Source organism: Camarhynchus parvulus, chromosome Z (assembly GCF_901933205.1).
Source record: "Camarhynchus parvulus chromosome Z, STF_HiC, whole genome shotgun sequence".
NCBI classification, from domain to species: Eukaryota; Metazoa; Chordata; class Aves; order Passeriformes; family Thraupidae; genus Camarhynchus; species Camarhynchus parvulus.
The window spans coordinates 25,384,609-25,408,727 of record NC_044601.1 but is presented as its reverse complement, the minus strand read 5'-3'; the positions used below and the strand labels follow the sequence as shown (position 1 = coordinate 25,408,727).

At 36.6% G+C, this 24,119-nt stretch overlaps 1 protein-coding gene across 8 annotated transcripts in view; it reads right to left on the bottom strand.

The window, feature by feature from the left end:
• FAM172A (family with sequence similarity 172 member A) overlaps positions 1 to 24,119 on the bottom strand; it is a 257,531-nt gene that overhangs the window by 109,723 nt on the left and 123,689 nt on the right. For all 8 annotated transcript variants that reach the window (XM_030968383.1, XM_030968376.1, XM_030968378.1 and 5 more), the window contains one exon: positions 15,461 to 15,679. In XM_030968383.1, the coding sequence (XP_030824243.1) occupies positions 15,461 to 15,679 (219 nt within the window). The remainder of the gene's footprint in view (positions 1 to 15,460; positions 15,680 to 24,119) is intronic.

Below are 24,119 nucleotides of genomic sequence, written 5' to 3'. Positions count from 1 at the left end.
TAAATCATGAGTCTTCAGATGTAAAAATGCCATACTCTTGCACTTGCAGGAAGAAGGGGTGAAATAAAAAATTGTACCATCTTTTCAAGGGCACTTTTTGAGGTTATGGGGCAAGATACATACTCTAGCAGCAGGCAGCAGCCAGTTTTGAGACACAAGGAGAGACCAGGTATCTCAACAGCTAAGTCTGGTCATTTGTGGAGTTGCAGGATATAAATAGCATAGCCAAGGTTGTTATCCGGCAAACGCCTTCAGAAAGCAATATGGCAAAGTGACTTGAAGTTGGTTTCTTTTTGTATTACAGATCTCAGTTTATTCCCAAATCTATTTGAGATGTTTCTGTTTCAATTTCTTGTACCTATTTTGTGATTTGGGCTGGTCATGGAAGTGTTTCCAATATTGCTTATGAAGCCCCTTATGAAGTAATGTTGTACGCACAGAGTCAGCAGCACAAAGGAAGACCAGAAATCTTACATTTTGCAGTTAAATGTCCATGATACTGAGTTAAAGATAGTCCCACCACCAAAACTGCCAACAATTTACCAGGAAAGCGTGCAATCTCAACAGTCCTGCTAAAACAAGAAGTGTTCCATGAAACATGCAATATGTGGCACATCAAATAGCCAAATAAAAGATGTAAATCAAAAATGCATTGGTGGACTGATGCAAAATTTAAATTTCCTCCACCAGACCAGAGGGGATGGAGAGCTGGTTTGGGACGAAGTGGTGATAACGTAGGATGATGTTCATGGTATGACAAAGCATTTTGCTATGGTACAACTCTTGAGATTATACTTAAAATTACAAGTTTTAGCTAATGCAAGACTGATGTCTAGCCATGGTTTTTATGCTTTGTGTTTGGGCTCCTCCCCAGGGCTCCTGCTCTCCCCAGCTCCCACCACAATTACCACTGAAGATGACTTCAGATCCTGTCCCACTTTCCCCACTTCAAATGCAAGCTGGGCTTTCCCTGGTGAGAGTGGTCAGGAAATAAAATTCAGACTTATGCTCTGTATATATGTGCAACAGAGCAAGCTTGGATCCTGACATGCTAGGGCTAGGGCAGCAGGAGGGAGTTACTTTTCTGCTTTATACTGCAGCTTTATGGCACACAAGAGAAAAAAAAAAAGGCAACTCCAAGACAGAAAAGCATTTTTCCAGCTAAACCCTCAATCACTACAGTTCCTAACCAAAAACCTAAAGCAACTTCTGGATTAAAAAACCCCAAGCCACTCTCATCTCCTGTTTCCAAGGTGCTCCAACCACCTCTGCCTGGTGAGGAACAAGCTAGAAATCAAAACACTTTCCACTCTCTTGACCACAGGCGCTGCCTCCAAGCCTTCACTTAAAATATTTCAACAGTTCTGAAACCTGCTCAACAATGCCCTGAAACCACAGAGCAACACAGTCAGTGCCCACAACTGCTCTCCAGAGAGATGCCAGTTGGTCTTAGCTGCATTATTGCATCACTGGTTTAATACTATACCTCCTTTTTGGCAAATGTGGGACTGCATAGGAGGCCTTCAGAGCACCACTGTGTCAGAAGCATGTAGATGTTACATGATATATGAGCATTTTTAGGAGGCTGGTGTTGCAGGTGGAATTTCTTATATTTGCATTGGAACTGAGAGTTAAGCAGGGTGAGTTTGGACATGGATCTGTGCAAAAATAAAGAAAGCAGCAAACGTTATCCATGTCCTTCACTCTGCAATGACTCAGCCTCTCTGCATGGCAAATACCTTCTGCTTCTCTGTTCAAATGCTCTCCTTACTTCAGCTTTTTATTTGGAAATTCAAGTGGCTTTGTAACCTGAAAGGGTTTGCTATTTACAAAGTAAATCCTGGATTTCAGGCTTAATTAAGTTTCAAATATTATTATATTGTCTTTATTAAAGTATCTGCTTGTCAGCCAGAGTAAAACAATTTTATCAGGCTGTTGTTCAAGTCTGGGTTTTCCCATTATTACTTCTGTTGGAGTCTGGCAAGTCTTGCCATCACCACCCAACTGTCTTCTAGTAAAGGGCAGGAAAGGTGATCAAAACCAAGAAAAAATCAGGCAAAACCAGTTACTCAGTGGCTCTTAATTATGACCTTCACCAATAAGTTAATTAAGAGAAAAACGTAAGTAGACACAAATATGATATTCGTCTTTTTTAGTCTGGGCACAGGAACATCGCTGACTCACTGAGATGAAAAAGTTGTAGAAGAAAATAAATAGGAGGAAGGAGGGTAATTAATCAGAGGAGGTTTTACTTGAGAAAAAAAGCCAACTGCTTTCCCTTTTAGCTCTCTGACAGACATCCTGATTTTTGTGTATTTTTTCCCTTTTCCATATAATTTGCAGGGTTCCAGGTGGACTTACACATTCTAATTTAAGTAACAACTATAGCAGCTTGGCCAAAGATATTCCAATTGGTAAAAATACTCAAAGACTGCAAAGCTGCATTTCAGTACTGTTACGGATACCTACATTTTACATTTTTTTATGTCTCCTTGTACTTTTTTCTTTCCAAACTACTCAATCTCAGGGATTGAGATTCTGCCCACAATGTATTTCTGCCTATAACATAACGGACCCAAACAAACATTGCCTTTTGTATGATCAAATTATGGGAACAAAAGAGTATTTCCTAAACAAATCATCAGATTGTATCTTCACAGACAACCTCCTTAGCAGCCATGTTTCTGGCAATTAAAAGATTAATTGTGAGGGCAAAAAAATAAAAATCAATACAATACTTTTATAAAAAGAACTATTTTCATAAGACACAGAGAGATCATGCCAGTCATTTAACTGATTACACGCATTTTTCTCAACACTAAAAGCAATTACTTTGGAAATGAATGCACCTGAAACATTCAAAAACTCCTAATGGAAGTCATGCAGAACTGTTATTTTTCTATTTCCTATAGTACTCAAAAGCCTATTTATTATCCTGTTTTTCAATCTGTTTATATGTTGTAATGAGAAACAGACTTTTTTTTTTAAACCACGCTATTGCAAGAAAAAAACCATTTTTGCCAAGGAAAATGCAGCTTTCCCCACCACAGGAAACAACGGATCTACACAAACTTCAACACATTTAAGTAAGGCAACAATTTAGTATTTCATTAACAGCTATGGTTTCAGAACAAACCTCAACTGTAAAATCTCTGTTACAGAGTTTATATCTTTTGTGCGAATTAAATGAAATGGAATGGCTTTGCTCTGTACTGTTCTCACTTCTCCATCTCTATTTATTACACTCAAGAGTAGTTATTTAAGTGAAAGAAAGATTTAACAGGCTCAAAGCTATTTTATTTCCGTTAATAAAGACTGGAAAGTGCGCAGTGCTTTAAGTAAACTGATATACTACTTAATGCACAGTTACAAAGATCTGGTTAAGTGCCTTAATATGTAGAGGACTACAGTTAATTGTATTTGAAGGAACTGTCATTAGCTTATAATTATCTAAAGACAAACACAATCTGAAATTCAGATTTGGATCTTCTGCTGTCTCTCATTTGAATAAACTGAAAAGTTGAATGTTTAGCTATTTAACCCTGAATTCGGCTTCCTCATTTTCCTGTGCAGATGCACCTCTGTTATTTTTGTTTCACAATAATGTACCCTAGGAAATGATCTTTCATCCCAATGAGTTGCTACACAACCTCAGAACTTGCCTGTCGTACCTCTGTCTTGAACTCTGTGATTCCCTCGTGTTGATTATTTCATTAAAACAGGCTCTTTTCCACACAGATTAGCAAGACCATTCACATTGCAGTAGTGGTGCATCGCTGTCGTCGAAGATCATTAGATATTAGATCAACAGCAATTTTCTTCTAACACATTGCAATTTTTTTTAACAACTCAAAACATCCAATTACATAACAGACAGCTTGGCTGTATTTTAAATTAGCACAGATGCTAAAGCCAGGAAATGTAATTCTCAGGATATCAGAACAAAAGGTTCAAAGTAAAAAAGAATTCTTATAAACCATAAGATTACCAGGACTAGACTGTCACACTGTGACCTTCCTGGCGTCTAGCTAATCTGACAATATTTGGCAGAGCATTGTTTCAAATCAATAACTAATTAACGAAGTACAAAAGAAGTTGTACTGTTTTTGAGCCTCCTTGTTAAAAATGGCTTTTGGTTGCACATGGGCAGAAAGGTCACTTTTATGACATCTTCAGGAGTCTTTCAACACCTTGCCACTGTCAGATTAAATTACTTTTAGCAATTAATTGTCATAAATTAAAACAGAAGCACATTTGTTACAGCAGGTTGTCATAATGACATAGTGAGCAGTTGTTTTGATATGAATTTTTCCCACCAATCCTCTATCATATCTTAATTTTTTTGGTTGACCTAACTGGAAAATTGGAAGCAATCTTGTAACTCAGGTGGCATAGTCCAAACATTGGGAGTCTTATTGAGATTATAGACTGAACAACAACAGAACAGAAATTCCAGGGATAACTGAAGTTCCTGTGAATATATATCTTATATAAAATATGTAATCTATGTCTATTTTGCTGTGTGGGATAAGAAAAACCCTCAAAAAATCATACAGATGCCACTTTTGTTACTGTTACAAATAGGCCTTAATGCCACATTAATCCATTATTAGAAAACACCATTTGTCTGACATATTTTAAGACAAAGATTAAGTGCATTGGAACACCTGCAGCCTTCTCTCATTCAAACCATTACTTAGTTTTGGAGACAAAGATCTTTATTGAGATTTAATGAAAAACAAAACCTGTTTTTTTAGTTCCTTTTTTTGAACTCCTCTGTATGCTGATGTCCATCTTACAAATTAGTTCTCTGACATTTATCATCTGAAGTTTGAGTTTGCTAAAAACCATTACATCAGGATGAAAAAAGACAACAATTCTAACAGAAGTTCCCTGGATAAACAGGAAAAGAGAAGAAGGACCGACTCCATTCTGTGTTGGAGAAGAAAGAGATTGTGCAGAAGAATGGATCTGGGTAACTGCAGGATCTGTCCTTAATGGCGTCAGCATTAAAGCTGTAACCCCAATAAGTCTCTGGGTAACTTGTCTCTAGTTCTGGTTGCCCTCTAGAAGCTGATTAACCAGATTTTCAGGCTAACTGAGATGCTGGAAGAGCTCTGACAGCTCTTATAATAAGCAGTAGAGCACTGTTTAACAATCTATGTTGAACATATTTTTCTATTTTTGTTGTTAGCTCTATTAGAGCAAATGTTTCTATACATTTCTATATAAATGTTTCTATATGTTTTTTAAATCTTGTTAAGTAATAAAGATGAAAATGAGTGGTAAGAACTCACAGCTGCCAGGTACCAGGCATCCTAGAAATTCCTGTGATCATGTTCATTCTATCTGAGTGCAATGACCAAACACCCAAGCAGCATGGACTTGTTTGGAGGTCCAGCATTCCCACAAAACTGGACAAAAATTTCATAAGTAATTTGTAACTCTTCATTCACATGGGCATGACATAGGTGTCAGAGATGAAGAGAAGCAATGTTTCTGCACAGGGGCTTCAAGGCAACCTGTAGGCAATGCACTGGCCTGCAGCTAAGCTTTGCTAGACAAAGTCTTCTAAGAAGCAGTTGTGTACAGGCTTAATTAAACAACTTTTTGCTAATGCTTTAATAAAGGACAGACTTCTTAATTCTGTCATGTCTATCCACTCCTAAACATGCTCTTTGCAAATGATCTATTTACACGTCACAGGGCATTTTTACTCTGAAACTCAAGAACCACTTTATAGTTGAACATGAAATCTCGTGGACTCAAATTAGCAAGGCAGACAAAATTCTGATGAAAATATAACAAAGGAAAGGAAGTAGGAAGGATTTGGGCACTACTTGTATCCTCCCCGTTATTCCAGAATGGTCATGCTAATAACATCTGGACAACACATGTGAAAAAACTCCTACTGCTGTTCTGGTTGAATGTCCTTCCGGCTAATTCAAGATAATAATCTGTCTTGGGGAAATTCTTGAGCTCTGAATGAATGAATATTTGAATATTTGCTCAACACCCCAGTGTTATAAATGCCAAGAAATATCAATGCCTGTATGTAGGGGTTTATATGCATTTCTGTAGCAGTACATGTGCAAGATCACATTGTTTTAACCATGCTGATAGCTTGGTAAGCTTCTGGTCTAAATCACCTACCTCTCCTAGTGTGGATGGCCAACCATAACCTCAGTAGTACTAAATGTTCTGAGACAGTGAAATTTGCCTCTCTTCACAATGTCCACAAAGTCTACTCATAGATCAAATACTTCTTTAAGGGCTGAGTTGAAACTTCGTAATGTCAAATCACTGAACTACAGCAGCTGGAGAGAACATCCGAGGGTCACCTAGTCCAAAACTATGCTCAAAGTGCTTTCTGCCATGACCGGTCACAACTGCCATACCTCATACTTTCCAACTAAAGCAAGAATGTGGGAGCTCCATAGTTCTAGTGTCGCAGAAGTGAAGAAATGTACGTTGTGAAAGCTCCTCAAATCTTGATTTAAAGGCATTTGCACACACTCCAGAGAAGTCCTGAAGATGACTACAGCACTTTGGACATGAAATAATTTCTGCTACTTCCATGCCATAACATTACCTTTCCAAATCTGTATGCTCTGTGGACCCACAGTACAAGTGAGGCAGTAGTCAGTCATCTTTTGCCATCTGCCTTTGATAGTCTAGCAAAGCTGAACTCTGCCTGGTCACTTTATCTTTCAGTAGAAACAGCTCTATTCATAGTGTTCTTAGAAAACGATGTCATGGTTATTTACCACCAGTGTAACAGAGTAACAATAATGTCTCAACTTCTGCTCCAGCAACAACACAGTTTGGCACCCACTAGAGAAAAATCAATTTATGCATCAGCCAAACTATAAGTTAGCTAGAGTAGCTCAAAACAGAAAGGGAAAGGAAATGGTAAAAGAACATAATGAACTAACAGCAAACAGCGGAAGAAAGGCATTTAAGACAAGTGGTCTTAAATCAATCAAATGTTGTTATTTTAAGATCTATCACATCCATAACTCATTTACTCACTTAAGGCAATGCATTCAGAGCCTGCATGCAGTCAGAATCTGCATGCAGCATCTGAAAGCTTGACATAACTCACTGAGGAGAACTTCATACACAGTCTTCACTGATAATGGATTTAAAGAAAATCAACAGTCATTAAATGTAAGCCTACCTTTTTTTTTTCAACCAGTGCAAGGGACATACGATAAATAACACAATCCTGTCATCAAATGTGTTTGTTCATTTTTCAAAGATGAAAAGCAGAGTAGATAGAGAAGTAGGGAGATCTGCTACAAAGTGGAATGTGTGAGGGCAGTGATGCATTGAAGCCTAAAGCCACATCTGGAAATCTTTCGAAATTACTTAGGCAACCTAAGCTTTGCTAAATTTCTTCATTACTTTATTTGATAAATTCAAAAGAATTCCTCAGCAAACCAGATCCCAAAGATATAAAAATCTGTCATCTTAATGTCTACATGCAATTAAAGCTTCTCTTATCTCAGGTTAAGAACAGAGTAGTTGTGACATAGTTAAGTGGTAATTGCCCACTTTTATAGGACATAGGCTGAACTGGCAAGATCCATGAAATCAGATTATTCAGTTACACAGCAGGTGGAAAAGATAGGAGATAGGAATGAATGAACATCTGCAAGGAAACACCAGTCCAAAATAACACACTGCAGATGCTTATGAACTACCAGCTGTATTGCCTGAACTAAATAAATTTTAAATCCCTTGCTATATTATATAGCTGGATACACTGATTAAATCTTTGCTTTTGGGAAAAAGATACCTTTCCAGTCTCATGTATCCTATGTCTGTCATAGCCTGCGTTAAGTCAGAGGCCATCTTATGGAGTTCAGAGGATGCCAAACATGCAAGAAGGTGAGCAGTTTTTGTGCGCTTTGCTGTAGGTAGTGCCTGTGTGCACATACTTGTATGTGTACTTGCATGATAGTTTTCTCATACCATGTTTTTACTAGAAGTACCAGACAAGAAGATCTCAAAGTGCTGCTTAAGAGCCCAGAAAATCTTTGGTCTCCTCAACACATACAACTCTTGGTAATTCTAAATGCACATCAATCTCACTTACTAGTTTCTCTCCAAGCAGTGCCATCTATTGGGAAAACAAATAAAAATTCAAGTTTTACTTGAAAATATACAAAACACACCCCACTGGGTATCGACAAATTCATTCTTGCTAAGCACTGATCAAAAAAGACAGAGAAAAAGAATGAGAATCAACTGTTAAACAACAAAAGTGTAGAACAATGTGTCTGAACAGCATGCAGCCCATTCAGGGAAGAAAACCTGCTACCAACACCTCCAACCACAAAAGACAAAACCATTTTTGATCAGTTTAGAATCCATTTTTATCCAGAGAGATAGAGAAAAAACCAAGGATTCAGCTGAGCGAGGAACAGGAAAATTTCTCAAAATTTAGATGAATTAAAGTCTGAGATAATTGTAAAACAGACTAGGAATGAATTCTGCCTGGACACTATCAAAATGAAGCTAATGGCTCTGAACTTAGTAAAACCTAATTCTGGGGGAGTGCTGATCTGATATGGAGTTCACTAAGACATAGCAAAAACAAAAGGACAAAAAAGGTCTTCTAAAGACTCCCAATAAAGCATATTTCTTTGCCTGCAGAGTGATGGCAACAAACTGATTAAAAAGATCAGCCTTGTTGTTCAAGATATAAAGAATTCAAAATAACCTCACACAATATATAAATTCACAAGAAGTAAGGGTTTTGGTTAGTAAAATCCTTAACTCGTAGGGATTTTTAAATTAAATTAATTAATTGCTATAATACTTAATTTTTCAAATTTCAGCCACCTATGAATTGCAGGGTAAAACCAGCATTTCTTCCTGGGCAGCTTATTCTACATTGTTCCACGCCTCTGTCTCCTCCACTATTTCCAGTCCCCTTGGCAGCTGTCACTGATGCAGGCAGCCAAACAGCCTACACGGGAACCACTAGATTTAACTTAGTCCCATAAGCTAGATTTTTTTACCCCCCTTCATATTTTTTCCTGAATTTACGCTTTGTTTTCTGCAGCAGATGAGGTGAAAAAATCCTTGAACTTACTGTGCATCCTGTACCCCAGTTCCCTGTCTGCTGACATTCAGTTCCTAGACTCCACAAATGTTTTTCTGATCTCCATGCACTGCAGTACAGCCCTCATATCCTCCTCTCTAAAATAAATAAATATATTTGATAAATTAAATAAATATTTCTAGAGGGATTTGGTGGGGTGGTATGTCTCCAAAGAAAAGGGTTAATTTGCAATAACGGTCTTCAGCTTAAGATAGCTACAAATATGTATCTTAGAAACTAATTTTTATCACCTCTCACTATATTAAGTGTCTCATGGCTGACCAAGAAAAACCCACGTGAAGAACATTCAAGTTTTGCAAAAAGGTGTATGTTGCCACTCAAGTCCCTGCTAAATTCCTTCTGCCAATTTTACCAAACACACTGAAACCTAGTAGCAAAACATGCAACTGTGTGCAGAAGGTTAGAGAATATTATCCTTGTTTTTGGATATCAGCTACAATCCTTGCGCTTTGTTAGATAAACGATAAAGGATACTGGCAAAGCGCAATTTGCTCTGGCTTAGAAGACCTAGAAGGTCTTTGCAGTCCTTTGGTGCAATCAGTCTACAATCAAAACCAGCCAATATTAGCGTTCAAGATGCTTGAGTGATTTTATTCACTTTTTCCTTCAACAAATATGTCTGCATTCTGCTGAGCCAGTTTTCTCCACCATTACCCCACAAACTAGCCACGTTTATGAGCCTGAATGCCATCTGAGAGGAAGGAGGACTCTTCTGACTTGTGAGCAAGAATCTTTTTTCAGCACCATGGGAGCACCATACAGCTTGTGGTACGAGGAGAAATGCAAGCTGGTTCTTTCTTTTGTAAACTTACATGGCTTGCCCCGCATTTTAAGAGCAGGATCTGACAATGGACATGTGTCATTACATGGTATCATGTAATGGATATCTGAAAGACACCAAAGCTAGATGGTCCTGATTTATTCCTTTTCTTTGATTAAAACATACTTGTGAAATGCAGAACAAAGAGAGGGTATAGCAGAGAGAAGAGCCAGTGGTGTTCTTGAAGAGATACAGGATTTCCCTTCACTGATTATCCGTGTCTCTGACTTCTCAATCACTCAAGGAAAAGAAGACAAATAAAACTTTCCAGAATTTGTAAATACAAGATTTACTATAAGAATTCTTTATAATTTCAGGATTATTAAAAATACCTAAGTTAGCTGCTCATGCTAAATAGCCTATGCATAAATTATTGAACAGTAGTTTAAATTCTCCACAGTTTAGCTATTTAATATAAGATGCCTATTCATTGTAGTATCTGTAGAATGAAACATGACATACATATTCTTCCTGATTTACAGAAACTACTGTAAGAACTTAAAGCTTATCTGACCTTTTAGGAATGATGTGGTAGCCTAACTGCAGGTGCTAAGTGTCATGGTATATGTTTAACTTCCAGCTGCTGGGCTAGAGTGGTGCAGGTCTCTGGTGGCATACGTTCTGCAAGACTAGATCTCTCCAGGTGTTCCTGGAGCGCTCAAAATGTCACTACACATCTATGTTCAGCACTTGACCTGCAGTGTCTTCTCAACTCTGAATGCCCAGTGTCCAGCACTACATGGGGCAAGAACAACACCATGGTAGTTTCTAGGCAGTTCTCACGAGCTTTTTACTATCAGCATTTGATTTTGCAGCTGCTTAGAAGTGAAAGCGACTTCTCAAGAACATAAGGAAGTAACAGGCTTTAAAAGTTGGCAGAGTAAAACCATGTGGTATTTCAGATGTGTACAGATAAAGTAACGCTGGCTGTTGTAAAAGGGGAAAAAGAACAGGCATTGTTTGTTGTACAAGGGGAAACGAAACATCAGCATGAGACTCTAGGGGCTGAAGTCCTGACGCCCACGTTTGCCACAGACATTCTCTTTGCTGAACATGTCCCTTACCTCTCAGGAGCTGTTTGCCTAGAGCTTGTCATTTTGTCTCCTCTGGTGGAATAAACAGCTTATTAGCTTTGTCTCAGCAGCAGGCTAATGTAGTCACACAGGCTTTGGACAAGAGCAGGCGTGCACCTTGCCAAGTCAGAGGGTAGGTCATTGGCCCAGAGATGGCCACAGGGTGAAACTGGCAGCTGGCGGGACTGTGGCTATGTTGGGAAACGGCTCAATCCTCATAGTGAAAGAAATCCATGGCTCTGAAAGGTCATCCCCACACAAGCGGACACTCTGCCGTGACCTCCAGTCAGGCTGCGTTTTGTGTCAGCCACACCGAACAATGAGCAGAAATGGCACAACTGTGCTTGCACGCTTGCCAGGATTTCCTGTCTGCCAATAGTCACTGCTTACTCAACTGTGTATTAAAACAACTTTTACCATTTTTTCCCTAAATACTGACACAAATTATCCATATGTATCAATTTTTAGTAAAACAGATTAACTGGTTGCACATGATCTTTTCCTACTTAATCTCTACCAGAAGATAGGAAAAATTAATTATTAAAAGTATGTTACATCCAAAATTAATTTCATTAATACGCTGTTAATAGAAATGGCACTGCTATAGATTGGGCTATAGTAAAAATAATATTTGTAATAAGAATTATTCAAGCAGATAAGCTCAGTGGGGAAAAAAAGGACAAAATTCCTATAATACAGGCTTTGGAAAGACTTATCCTTTTGTCCACAAAACCTGACCCCATTAGTTGGTCTGATAAAAGTAAGACTTCCTACTTCTTCCTTGGTTGCCTCTTTGATATCCTTCAACTGTTGGGGCAGCAACATTATTGCAAATTGCTATCAAATGATGTAATTTATATTTTTTTGCATAATATTTCAGAATCCACTTAGTATACTTGTTTAAGTGGTGAAGGCAGTTTAGAAGGGGGAAGATACTAATTTACATTTTTATAAGTATCTTCTAACATGGAAAAGACACTGTCAATGTGAAAATCTGTAGGGAATAGGAGATGGCTGAGAATGGAAGGAATGATCATGCTACATTTAAGCACGCATGATCTGTTTCCATATAAAAAGGTTAGAGAGCAACAAATTTTCAGTTCATTTCGGTAACAAATGAAGGCTGGCTAGGGTAGGAAGTTTCTGGGGGGAAAGCATTAGCCCATATGTACAGAGCAGCCTCTGGTGGTCTAAGAAAAAATGGTAATGTTTATAACTAAGGATAGAAATATGTTTTTTAAAAGGATGTATGTACATATTTAGCTATTTTATTCAATCCTCCACTCAACACATTAAAAACCAGATGCTTTTAAAATGATCTGTCAATATGCTTGTTAAAATCTGAACAGTAAGAGTATTAAAATTCATATGCATTCATTAGCACATTATATAAAAGTAAAATGCTTGTGTTTAATCATTCCATAAAAGTATTATAGTCAATGCTGATTATCAAAAGTTTTTTTTCCTGGTTTGCATTGCTAAAATTGAAATTAAATTTACAAGAATGTTACAGAATTGATGACATTTTCTGTCTTCACTTGTGAATTCAGTTGGCAGATGTTTTCAAGAACAAAAAAATCTGTCTTATTGCAAAACATATTAAGCAGGTTTTCCTGCCATAATGTTTGACATGATGTTTATTACCCAGACCAAATCAGTTCCTTTAACAAGCCATAATGTATGCCAGAAAGTACATTATTTCATAGTTAAGGAAACTTCAGCATGAAACAGTAAGTACTTTGATCTTTCAAGAGCACTGTGCTTAATGCATTACACACTGCCACAGTTATTTTTATTTATACTCATTTTGTACAAAAATACAGTGCAGTTTGATATTTTGTATTTTGAGATTCAGCTTTTACACATTCTTGAATACCCCAGCTATCTTTTTTACTATGAAAATAAAGAAAATACTTAATAATAATAAACATAATTACCAAGGAAGAGTTCTAATTCTCTGGTTCTTGGAAAATCTAGCTGCATAAGTGGGAACATTGACCAGACAGTTTTAATTTGATCAAATGGCATTTCCTCATTGATCTCAGTGACCCTATGAGAACATAACTGAGGATATTTATTCCTGCTGCTTAACAGTCTGAAACAATTTCTCCAGCATATTTGATACAGTCATGTTTTTCCTTCCATGTTAGGTAAGTTAAAGCCTTCCTGTAAAGAAATTTTTCGTCTGGTCTATCCATGCTTTTTCCTACTTGGCAAAGTTGACATAAGACCCGCTCATGTTTTTCAAAACTCTTTGATGAGATCATTACAAATCATATACCATCCTTAAATATCTACGTTGAGTGATGGCATGTTTTATTTCAAGAGCCTACTGAGTCAAATGTATACTATACTATACTATACTATACTGCAGGATTGTATCTGAATTGCCCTTTGAGATCACCCCAAACCACCACCAACACAGCAACCTGCGGAGGCAAGTCCCTGGGTGCAGGCAAAGAGCAATCCTGCAATATGGACTCAAGCATGGGAGGCAAGAAAATGGCAAATATGTCATTGCACCTCCTGCAATCATCTACAGACTAAGCAGTTCTGACCAACACAGTAAATGGAACCCTACTGGTGGTCCAGTTTTGTTTCATAAATTGATAAGCAAGAAAATTGCATTGGTTTGTCCCACAATACACTAAAACAGGTATGCTTTTCTTTCTGTCTCAAAAAAATGTACTAGAGTCTACTAATTTAAAAAAAAAAAAAAAAAACCAAAATAATAATTTCAGAATACAACACGAAGCTCATCAGAAAACACAATTTCAATTTACTGGTCTCAGGAAGGAGACTACCAACCAACCAACCAACCACACTTTCACTAAAACATATACTACTTTCCCTGATTTGAAGAAAATCAAATAAAAAAAACATCAACAATCACATTTAAGGCATGGAGCTGTGCAGAAAGGAAAATGGGATGGAACAATAAATTTCATATTTTGGGGGGGTCAAACCTACTGAAACCAAATTTCACGCATCACGAGGCAAGAGTCATGAGAAGGTAGAATTGCTAAAAAGGTTTTGAAAAAAGGTTCACTTTCAACAAGCGAACACTGAATCTGTATGCTGACTAGACTTCTTTTCAGACAAAACAACAGCACTGTCCACTGGATTCTCATGGATCTTATGTTAAAAATGGTTGCCCCTCTTAAGAAGGAGGGTTTGGCTAGTGGGTAGAATAGCATCTTATAAAACAGATGCAAACAGAAAACACAGTGCCTTGCTGGTGACTTTGAGTAGATATATATGCATTCCTTTGTTTCCCATACTCAGATATTTTTCAGAAGACAATAAATATTTATGGCATTAGTGACAATCTTGTATCCATGTTACTAACCCTTTGAACTATCCAGCACAGTTATATTTCTTCTACAAAAACTGTTATGCTAAAAAAAGATTAGCAGGGGCATATTAAAATTTAAGATGATTCTAACATGTTCTTCCTGGATTTTTCTCTGTTTCTCACCACAACGACATACTGGTTTTTTGTTTGTTTTACCTTCACTGTGGAGTTTCTGATATGTTTTACTGTTGAATGAAAATGCTGATTTTCATAATAAGGGTTTTGGAAATTATATGACTCAGTCTGGAATGTATAATGCATAGTATGTACATGAAGCAGAATGTGCCAATGTGCATGTAATATTGTTTGTGCCCCCTGCAGAATTAGAAATCCTCGGGTAGCACTGTTATAATGATCCCATGCTGGTAGCATTACAAAGTGCAAAGGTTCACTGAGTCAGAAAAGGGCAAGGGACAGAGTTTCTTTATCATACCATTCTCACATTATTCTAGCTTAAATATTTATTATATATTAGCAAGTTTTCTCCTTTATCTGCCTTCAAAAGTTTAGCTCAAATACAATGGATGGCTGCTCATATAAAAACAATACATTACAGGGTAAATTTGCTACCACACAAGACAAACACTGGTATTTGCCATAATACACTATTAATTTGGCAGGTGAATATAAGGCTGTAACTACTGCTTCCCATTTAATGCATACATGTCATGTATGCATTTATAATACAATAAATGCATACATGACATGTGAAGGTAGTATGCTGCCTAAGCTTCACTACAAAGTCTTTCTTATGAACACCTCTGTTTATAAAATGGTTTTTAAGAAGTCTTTCTTAAATAATTTCTTTCTTGTTACCATCAGTGAGTTCCTTTGGGGTTTATCTGAAGTTTCCCTTTGAAATTAGAAAGAAATTTTCTGTAACACTTCCAAAGCACCATGATCAACAAATGACCAAAAATACCAACGGAATAGAGAGCCGGGAACTCTGTATAAACTCTTGGATTCCATCTCTGTAATGTATTTGTTTTTAACAAAGCATGCTATTTATTAGCCAATATAGGCAGTAAACATACAGATGCATCAATAAAGAAGGGCAAACAAAACCAAAAGAAACTTACTCTAATATAGATCTGCATAGTCTCTTTTTCTTTCTGTGGATTTCGATACTTTTCATAGAAGTCACGCCGCTTCTTTGTTTCCTTTTGGATTTTATCTTTTCTTTCTCTCTTTTCTGCAGGTTCATCTGAGATATCAGAAGACAGCGGTATTTGGGCTTTTGTCTTCTCAACTTCAATATAGTTCTCATTGGGATTCAGAACTATTACTCCATAGCCTTCCTGTTTTAGAAGAGAGTCACACAGACACACAGACACATACAAACAAGAAGAAATGTGAAAAGGGGAATTTAATGCTTGAAAATGCTTTGCATTTACTTTAATGCTCTTTAGAACTTTTTTATTTATTTCAGCAACTTCCCACAACATCCTTTATAGAAAGGTTTTTAAGAATATTCTGTCATTAACAGGATATTGATGTGTGAATATGTATCAGTGCACGTACTTATGCTCATACACATCTGTCAGCATCAGAAAAGTTGCCTGTTTTACCTTTAAAATAATTTAATATATTGTTTTATTCATAAGCACTTTATATGACTTTTTCAGAAAACAATACAGGAACTAAAAGCAAAATGCTGCTTTAAGAACTCTACACAATAATGAATAAAAAGCTTTATGCCCAGCCAGTAAAAAACCTTTAAAATAAAAAGGATTGAGAGATTTTATATATAAAGATAGATACATTAAAGAAAGCATGTGAAAATTATTCACCACATTTTAAAATAGTAAAACCTTTTGTCTAGCTGACAATAAGCATACCATGCAGAGGCAAATAGCAGCAGTAACAATGAATCAATACCAAAACTGATTCAGTGGCGTTGCTTACAAGTCACTCTTTATGGTGGGTCTGACTTTTTAGTGCATCTTTAAATCTGCTGTAAAAGTTCATTGGGATTATATTGTATATCCCACAAATGCAGAGCAAATTTGTGACCTGCAGGATGCTTTTGAGTGTATAAGGTACATTTTTTTTGCCTCAAGAAATGAGCTGGTTGAAAAAAAATAAATGTATGAATAAGAAATAAATCTTGAATAAACCAGCCAATCAAATGTTATGATTTTCAAATGATGGCAAATCACAAAAAAAATCACAATATTTATTGAAGATATAATTGCAAAGGGAAGGGGAAAAGAGGAGCACATGCATTTAACAGATATGTCCTAAAGTTAGTGTGAGTTGCCAGTCAAAATCAAGCTATCCTTTAGAAGTAAATTTTAATAAAGACTTACTCTTCAGAAACATCTATATTAATTATCTAATGGAACAGCTTTATTCCAGCTTCTCACTTGGTGCTTCATTTTGCACTCAGTCCTGGCATGATGATCAAAAGAGGTCCTCCATACCTAGCTGCCCAGAGCAAACCAAGTCCACCCCAACAAAAGATACTTTATTTGGGCTTGCTTTATTCTATTCTGTAGAGCCATTCACAAATCTTGTAGTTCATTGTGGCCACTGTCAGGTAGACAGACTGTCACTCACTGATTTTCTACAGTTGGACACACTCGACTAGCTATCAAAATCACATCCGAAGGGAGTTCCTACCCCTTATCCTTGTGCCCTTCTCCAACGTCTGCTGTAGCTTCTCCTCCCACCAAAAAACAAGTTAAAGGGCACAGTTGCACTCTGCTAAACAGGGTGAAATAGAGGCATTCAGGATACTACCTCTGGCATAAGTGATGTAGTAAAAAAGGGTCACAACAGGCCAAAGAGAAAATTGTCTCCTTGTTAGATGCAGCACCATAAGGGGTCTTCTGTCAAATGACTGCCCTGCTCTGCCTGCTATGAATTCAACCGGGATAAATATAAACAAACAGGCAAAAATATAAATAAACAATAGGGAAAGGGTGAAAGAAAACAGAAAGGCAAATTTTAAAATCTATCCACACCATGCCTGGCCATATTAATGCACAATGCCATACTATAAGCACATGAATTTTACAGCTTGGAAAATTTCAAAGCCCAAATTCATCATGGAGAAGAATGTGGCTTACAAATCTTCCTAAACTGCACAGCTCAGATGAAAGGATAGTTTTTGAGCCTGCTACTGCTGGAGTTTTGCAGTACTTGGCAGGCTGGTAGTTTTGGGGCTCTTCATCTTCTTGACTTGTTTGTTCTGAGCAGAGACGTTCTGTGTATTGATTTGTTTTGTTTTCTACATAATGCAAAATTCATGTGTTTACTACAGATCTAGAGGTTTGAAACCCTGTGCACTTCAACCTGATCACAAAACAGTCACAAAAATCATCAGAGAAGTGGAATTTGTCTAAGTTATTGATCATGCAACTTAAAATTACATTACTCATTTGTCCCCTTTTATGAGGACACAATGTCAATTTTTCATGTAGACATCAACAGGTGAAATAAAATTCTATTTTTAAATTCACTATTTTATAGATCAATTAAACGACTTTTATTAAATATATTTTAAGCACTGTAACATGACTCCCTTTATATTTTTTCACAAATTCTCACAAATAGCAGGCCTTTCTTGACAGCAGAATTAAAATAATTAAGTAATAACTAAACTAAGATTATTTCCCCCTTCTATTATTGGAAAGCCTAAGTCTTCCCCTTTGGAAAGTAATATCTTTTTAGACTGTTTTGCTAACATGATATCGTATATCTCCCTTTCCCTTGTACTTCTGCATCCTAAACTTCAAGAAGAAAACAATGGCACCAGAAAGAAGATTTGAGAGTAACATATAAAAATCAACATAGAAAACCAAAATTACTGGTGAAATATGGCCAATTACAACCTCTCTCATTCAGCCTTTACCTGAAGATTTTCTACTGAAAATAAATACTCTGCTCTAAATAACATTAGTGTAAACAATACAGCTTTTAACTTCAATTAATTAAAAAAAAGTAATTTTTTTGGGCGCAGCTACACCATTCAAGTTCAGTGCAATTAGAAAATGAAAAAAAAGGTGGAGCACTAATGCAGTGAATTTGAGAAGCATGCAAGTCAATGCAAATCTCAGAACACAAGACCACTAATATCTTAAAAAAGGCCTTTAACAAAATTTAATAACAGACAAGATACAGTCTTTGGCAAAAGTTAACACAGCCAAAAATCACATTCATTAAAAACATTGTTTAAAATGAAAGTCCTGTTCAGAAACACCTTTGCATGCAGGACTGCATTCATCTTTTTTCACCATACACAGTCCTGCAAGCCAGAAAGTATTAAATGTGCTATTACTATGTATTACTTTGCTATTTGTTAAATCAGTGTCACTAAAAATACCAATTTCAGCCATGATGAGTTTACATCATTATTAAAACATAGTGACCTATGACTTAAATAGCAATCATCTAGGAGGGTTTCTAAATCTTGCCACACCCAGTGGTACTAAGTGGTATGCAAACATTAGGCAATGTAGTAGTTTTCAACATAATAACTGTAGTTTTCAATGTAATAGTTTTCTCCTCTGTGACCAGTGTGCACAGAAAGAGAAACCACTCTATAAAAAGTTTTTTCATTACAAAAAGCTAAGCTTTAAGGACACTACCCCCTCATCCCCATCAATCTTCACCCATCAGTGTACCAGTGACAAGACCTTATAATTATGGCAGACACTGACAAAAGGAACTCCCAGCCTCTAATCTACAAAATTACAGTTTCTCTCTCAGACTAAAGCATCCGATTAATATCTCTTCCCCTCACGTGGTAGTGCTTCAAGGTACATAAAATTTAATCCACACTAACTCCTACTATTCTGCAGTTTGCTGCTTCTGGAGGTTGAGGATTGTGATGATGAAAGGAAAAGCCGGCTTACTAAGTCAAGAGTTGGAAAGAATCATGAACCTCAGTTACAATACCTATACTACTAAGAGAGAACAAGGTAGAAGGGCCTTTTCCTTTGTAATACATGAGCCAGAAATGGGGCAGTATGTTCTCACTCTTACTGGAAGTTCAAGGGGGTAAGCTTAAAAAAAAGAACCTCAAAGTATTTGAGGTAAATTTCAAATAGTTTGAAATCTCCCCTGCCTGGCACATGAGAAATGAGCTGAAACTATTCAGATCTGCATATTAATCCATCAGGGCAGGATACAACATGTGACAAAAGAGGTCAGAGCCAGAGAAGTATCTTTTGACCTATGTAACTATCTTTTTGGACTGTGAGCAAGGATTTAAAAGAGATCATTTTCCTATGTTTGATCAACCTGAATTTTCAAGTTCAGGTTTCTATTTGGACGGCTGGTAGCAAGACCAGAATTAATTCCTTGGGGAAATGCAACTCAAAGCACTCTGTTCTTAAACCTGCCTGTGGTTGAAACAGACACAGCAATGTCCATTCATCTTTCTGAAAGACGTATGCTCTGTTCATTTCCCATCTTTACTGTGAGAAGGGTACATCTATGTCACTATTGCAACACTGTAGGTGGAACAGCAGGATGAGGTCATGACAACCAATCAGAAGTCACTAGTGAAGCGTTAAAGTAAACATAGCTGTTGGAGATGCAGCTCAGCTTGAAAAATGCCCCCTCCATTATTTGAGCAATTTTCTCAAGACGTGACCTGTGACTGAAACGCCTGAAATGTCAGTTGATTCTGCTTTCTGTTTCTACCCAATGTACATTTTGGCAACTGCACCCTGCTAACACTGTGATATTTCCATCGCAGATATACCTCAGCTGCCTGAATTCCAGCACTGTGTCCAAGTGCATAAAAAGGCCATGCCTCTGCCAAACACACTTTGTCCTGCTAAGTTCCAAACTTAAAACAGCTCATCAGGTTAGGCAGGAAAAGAAAACGTACCACAAAAAGATTTTAGAGGACCACCTGTTGTCTATTATTTTTACATAGCACTTACTCATAAATCATAACACAGGGTAATTAATCAAGCTGTCAAAGAGAAGGTCAAAGGTTATGTGGGTGAGTCAGGAGGTCATGCATGGGCTGATAGAGGTCAGGGTCACACTGCATTCCTCATTATCAAGTTGGGATGAGAGACGGCCCAAGCAAACAAAAGTGAAAGCAGATGGAGAACTGAGTAGATAAAAAAGAGGAGAAAATTTCACAAACAAAAAGAAGTGGAAGAATGTGAGTTACCTTCAAACAAGGAGGAGAACAGAGCAGAAATACACTGAGATGTTTTCAAAAGACAGCACATAACACAAAGAAACTACAGTTTGATTATTTATATACATTTACTACAACTTTCCATCCACTTTTTTTTGCAAATACTAAGCAATGCCACAAAAAGTGCATGGTAGTTTTGATTACATTGCATATCTGAAGTCAATATTTTCAAGGTAAATTAGACAAAAGAAACTTATTACTCTGATTAATGCAGATGGATATGTAAAATTGCTTCTAAATGCTTAAGTTTATTCCTTTTTACAGCTACAACCAACAGATGTTCAATAAAGAAGTTATAACCTGCTTGAATGATGTATAAACAACTGTACATTCATATACACAAATCTTTAACTACATAAAGCATAATAAAAGTCTTTCTAGATGACACAGCAGTTATAAAATATTCTGTCATTACACTGACCAGAATTAGATGCAGAATACTGTACAAAATTAGCTGTCACCCTTTCCTCAAAATCTTTGTTAATCTCATTTTGAATGTTTGCAGCTTTATCAACACATGCATCAATGTCAGCCCCATTGGTTACTGAACCGCTGTACTTGGAAGAAGATATAATTAAAATGTTTTGGCACAGAAAAGGTGAAATTGTATCTTTTCCTGGTCCCTGAGGAATCTGTAAAACATGTAGGATATATTGACAAACATACACCCTTGTCTAGAGCCCTGACATCCCAGGTCACCCGGCTGCTATTTATTTCAAAACATTCACTTTACACTTACCCAAACTGCCACCTGCTGTGTAACTAACTTTTAATGGATATTGGAGCTATAGAAACAATAAACTCTCCATTTCCTCTCACTGCCTTCTATCTGAACACTGCCTTACGTCCAAAGGTATTTGCCTGCGGAACTGTATTTATCTTGTTTCACAACCTTTATGCTGGAAATTATTAAACATGCCATGACTATGTCTTACTTTACTATTTGTTATTTTGGTGCTAGTGCAGCTATACTAAACAAATCAATGTCCAAGGCTACAAAAACCTACCAGAAAAGCTGCTGCTGTATTTTGAGTTTACTGTTGAAAAGTTTTGAAAAGAATTAATGTTTTACATCTCTATAATTAGCAACCCAAATATGTCTATGTGTTAGATCTGCAACCCTGTTTATGCTGTTTGTTCGCAAGGTCAAACTGAATAAAAACATCCATGAATTAAAAGGATTTTTACATCCTCAGTTGTTTACTGTATTCTTTATAGGGAACTTCCATGCCTTCACAAGCACTAGTTTCACCAGGATTTGGAGCAGAAAATTATTTCTAGTGGCAAGTGAGATACAAGAAACAATGCTATAGCATTAATTTCATTCTGTGAATTAACAGAAAGAACAATGCTCATGTTCAACTGCTTCAAAACATTGTTTATTAAACATCAGACTTATCCTTTCTCCCTGATGTGAGATTTGGGCTATTTGTAGAAATCACTGGAGACTGCATGGTAGTGAATCCACCCCAGCCATGCAGGCAGGATACTGGGCTGCAAAAAATCTGTCCACAACTGCCTAGGCTGTAAAACCAGATTCTGCTTTTCTTCACTAAGTACAAACATATTTGGGGTCCATACAATCTGTGAAAGAATGAATCAACCAGTTTGCCCTCAAGTTATTCTACAGGAACCCCATCTGGAAGTAAAGTCCGTACTCCAGAAGTTCATCCTCTCCCCCACTGCCTTAAAAAGCTATTTTAAACTCTTTTCCAACAAAAATTTCAAATGCTTCAGAGAGATACAAGGAAGAACTAAAATTTTAATGAAAATATTATCTACATATAAATAGAACTTTTTGAAAGCAATAAATTGCAAATAAAGTAAATAAAATCATTTTAATAAAGCCCACATGAATAACAAGTAATTATTGGTGCTAATAAATCTATCAATAAGGAAACCAAGGAGAATATCAGTTACCCCCTGAAAGTTATGCTCAAATAAGTACAGATGCAAAGCTGGACTGCAGGATTTTTTAAATGTTTCTACAGTATTTCCAAATATCCCATTAGCTGACAGCAAAAGTTCTCAACTGCAAATTCATTTTTCAATACACTTTGCCTCCTCCCTGAAAATGTCACAGTATGTCTTGATTATTCTCATTAGCACTTCATGATGAATATACCCCAAATAGTTAAGTGTGCATTTTCTACGTAACAGAATATGGAGAAGTAACCATTCATTCCACAATAAACCTTACTTCCTTTGCTTTTGTAATACTGTAAAATCTTTGCAAACACCTTCTCTTTCTGAAACCCAGATATTTCAACAGGCTCAGGGTTTTTTCTGATTTTTAAAGTATTTAGCTTGAAGAAAGGCAACCCAAGATGCCAAGATCTTACACTTTACCTTTCATTTCCAAAAATGTTTATTTATTAAAATACCATGGGAAAAGATTAAATATCAATCTCTTTGTAGGTCTGTATTTCAGTATTCTAAATGAAAAACATATCATGCACATAAGTGCTTTCTGTAAAATATTGAAGTTATCCAAAGTCTTGAAAGACAACTCCCATTTAGTGTCTTGTGACCAGAAATCCTCTGTCTCAATGACAGGGAATTCAGATGCTTTTAGTATGTGCATGTATTTAGTAACTCCCTGAGAAAACAGTCAACTGTAATCTAACAGTAAAGCTTCTGGTCTGTACCTATCTTCAACAAACAGGTGCAATTCAGTACATTGATGCTCCTGCCTTCCCACAGTGACATTCCCATGTCAGAAGATCTTCTTATACTTCTGCTAAATAATTTAATTACTTTTGAGTTATGGTTTCTTTGTAACCTTTTAAATTACTAACTCATTAAAATGCAGAAATATGCAAAACATGATGTCACTGGGTCAAACAGCTGTGTTGGTAAAATTATGGTTGCGGAACATAAAAAATATTATCATTTATTTTGCTCATTAAATGGCAAAAAACTTTAAAACAGATTAACTTTATAATCACAAAATGCTATACCACCTCATAGTAACAATTCTTTTTACCTTCTGTGACCTTTCTGCATACATAAAACACACAGCTTAAAAATCTTTTTGTTAATATGTTTTCAATTTAAAATACTGGTGAAAAACACCATGTGAAATGCTGATATACTTGGGGTTCTAGAAAAAAATAACTTTCAAATTCCCTTTGTTTTTATGAACATTTAAGCTTTCCTGAAGAGAGAGCACATAGCAAGAACATATAGGTATTTTTTAAACATCAGCAATTCTTGACTGGAAATACTTTGCTAATTAGTATCACATGCAGTCTGGTCCTGTGTTGCTTAAAAGGCTATCACTTTTTGAATCCTGAAAGTTTTTTGAATCTGTGAAGCAACAGACAAGTATTGCTGCAAATACATAAACAAGGTATTATCGCATCCAAAGTCTAAAATGCATTATGTCTCTGCTACACAGCTGATTTACAATGCTAAAAGGAAAGGACAGTAAAACCTTCATTCCTGGGACTCTCTGTTGATTTTGTCCTCAGACACAGAGAAGTTTCAGCTCGCAATAAACATGAGTGATTTTTAGAAGCCTCTAGTTAATGGGTCTCTGCCAGTCCTATTTTCTTTTCTTTATTTGTGCC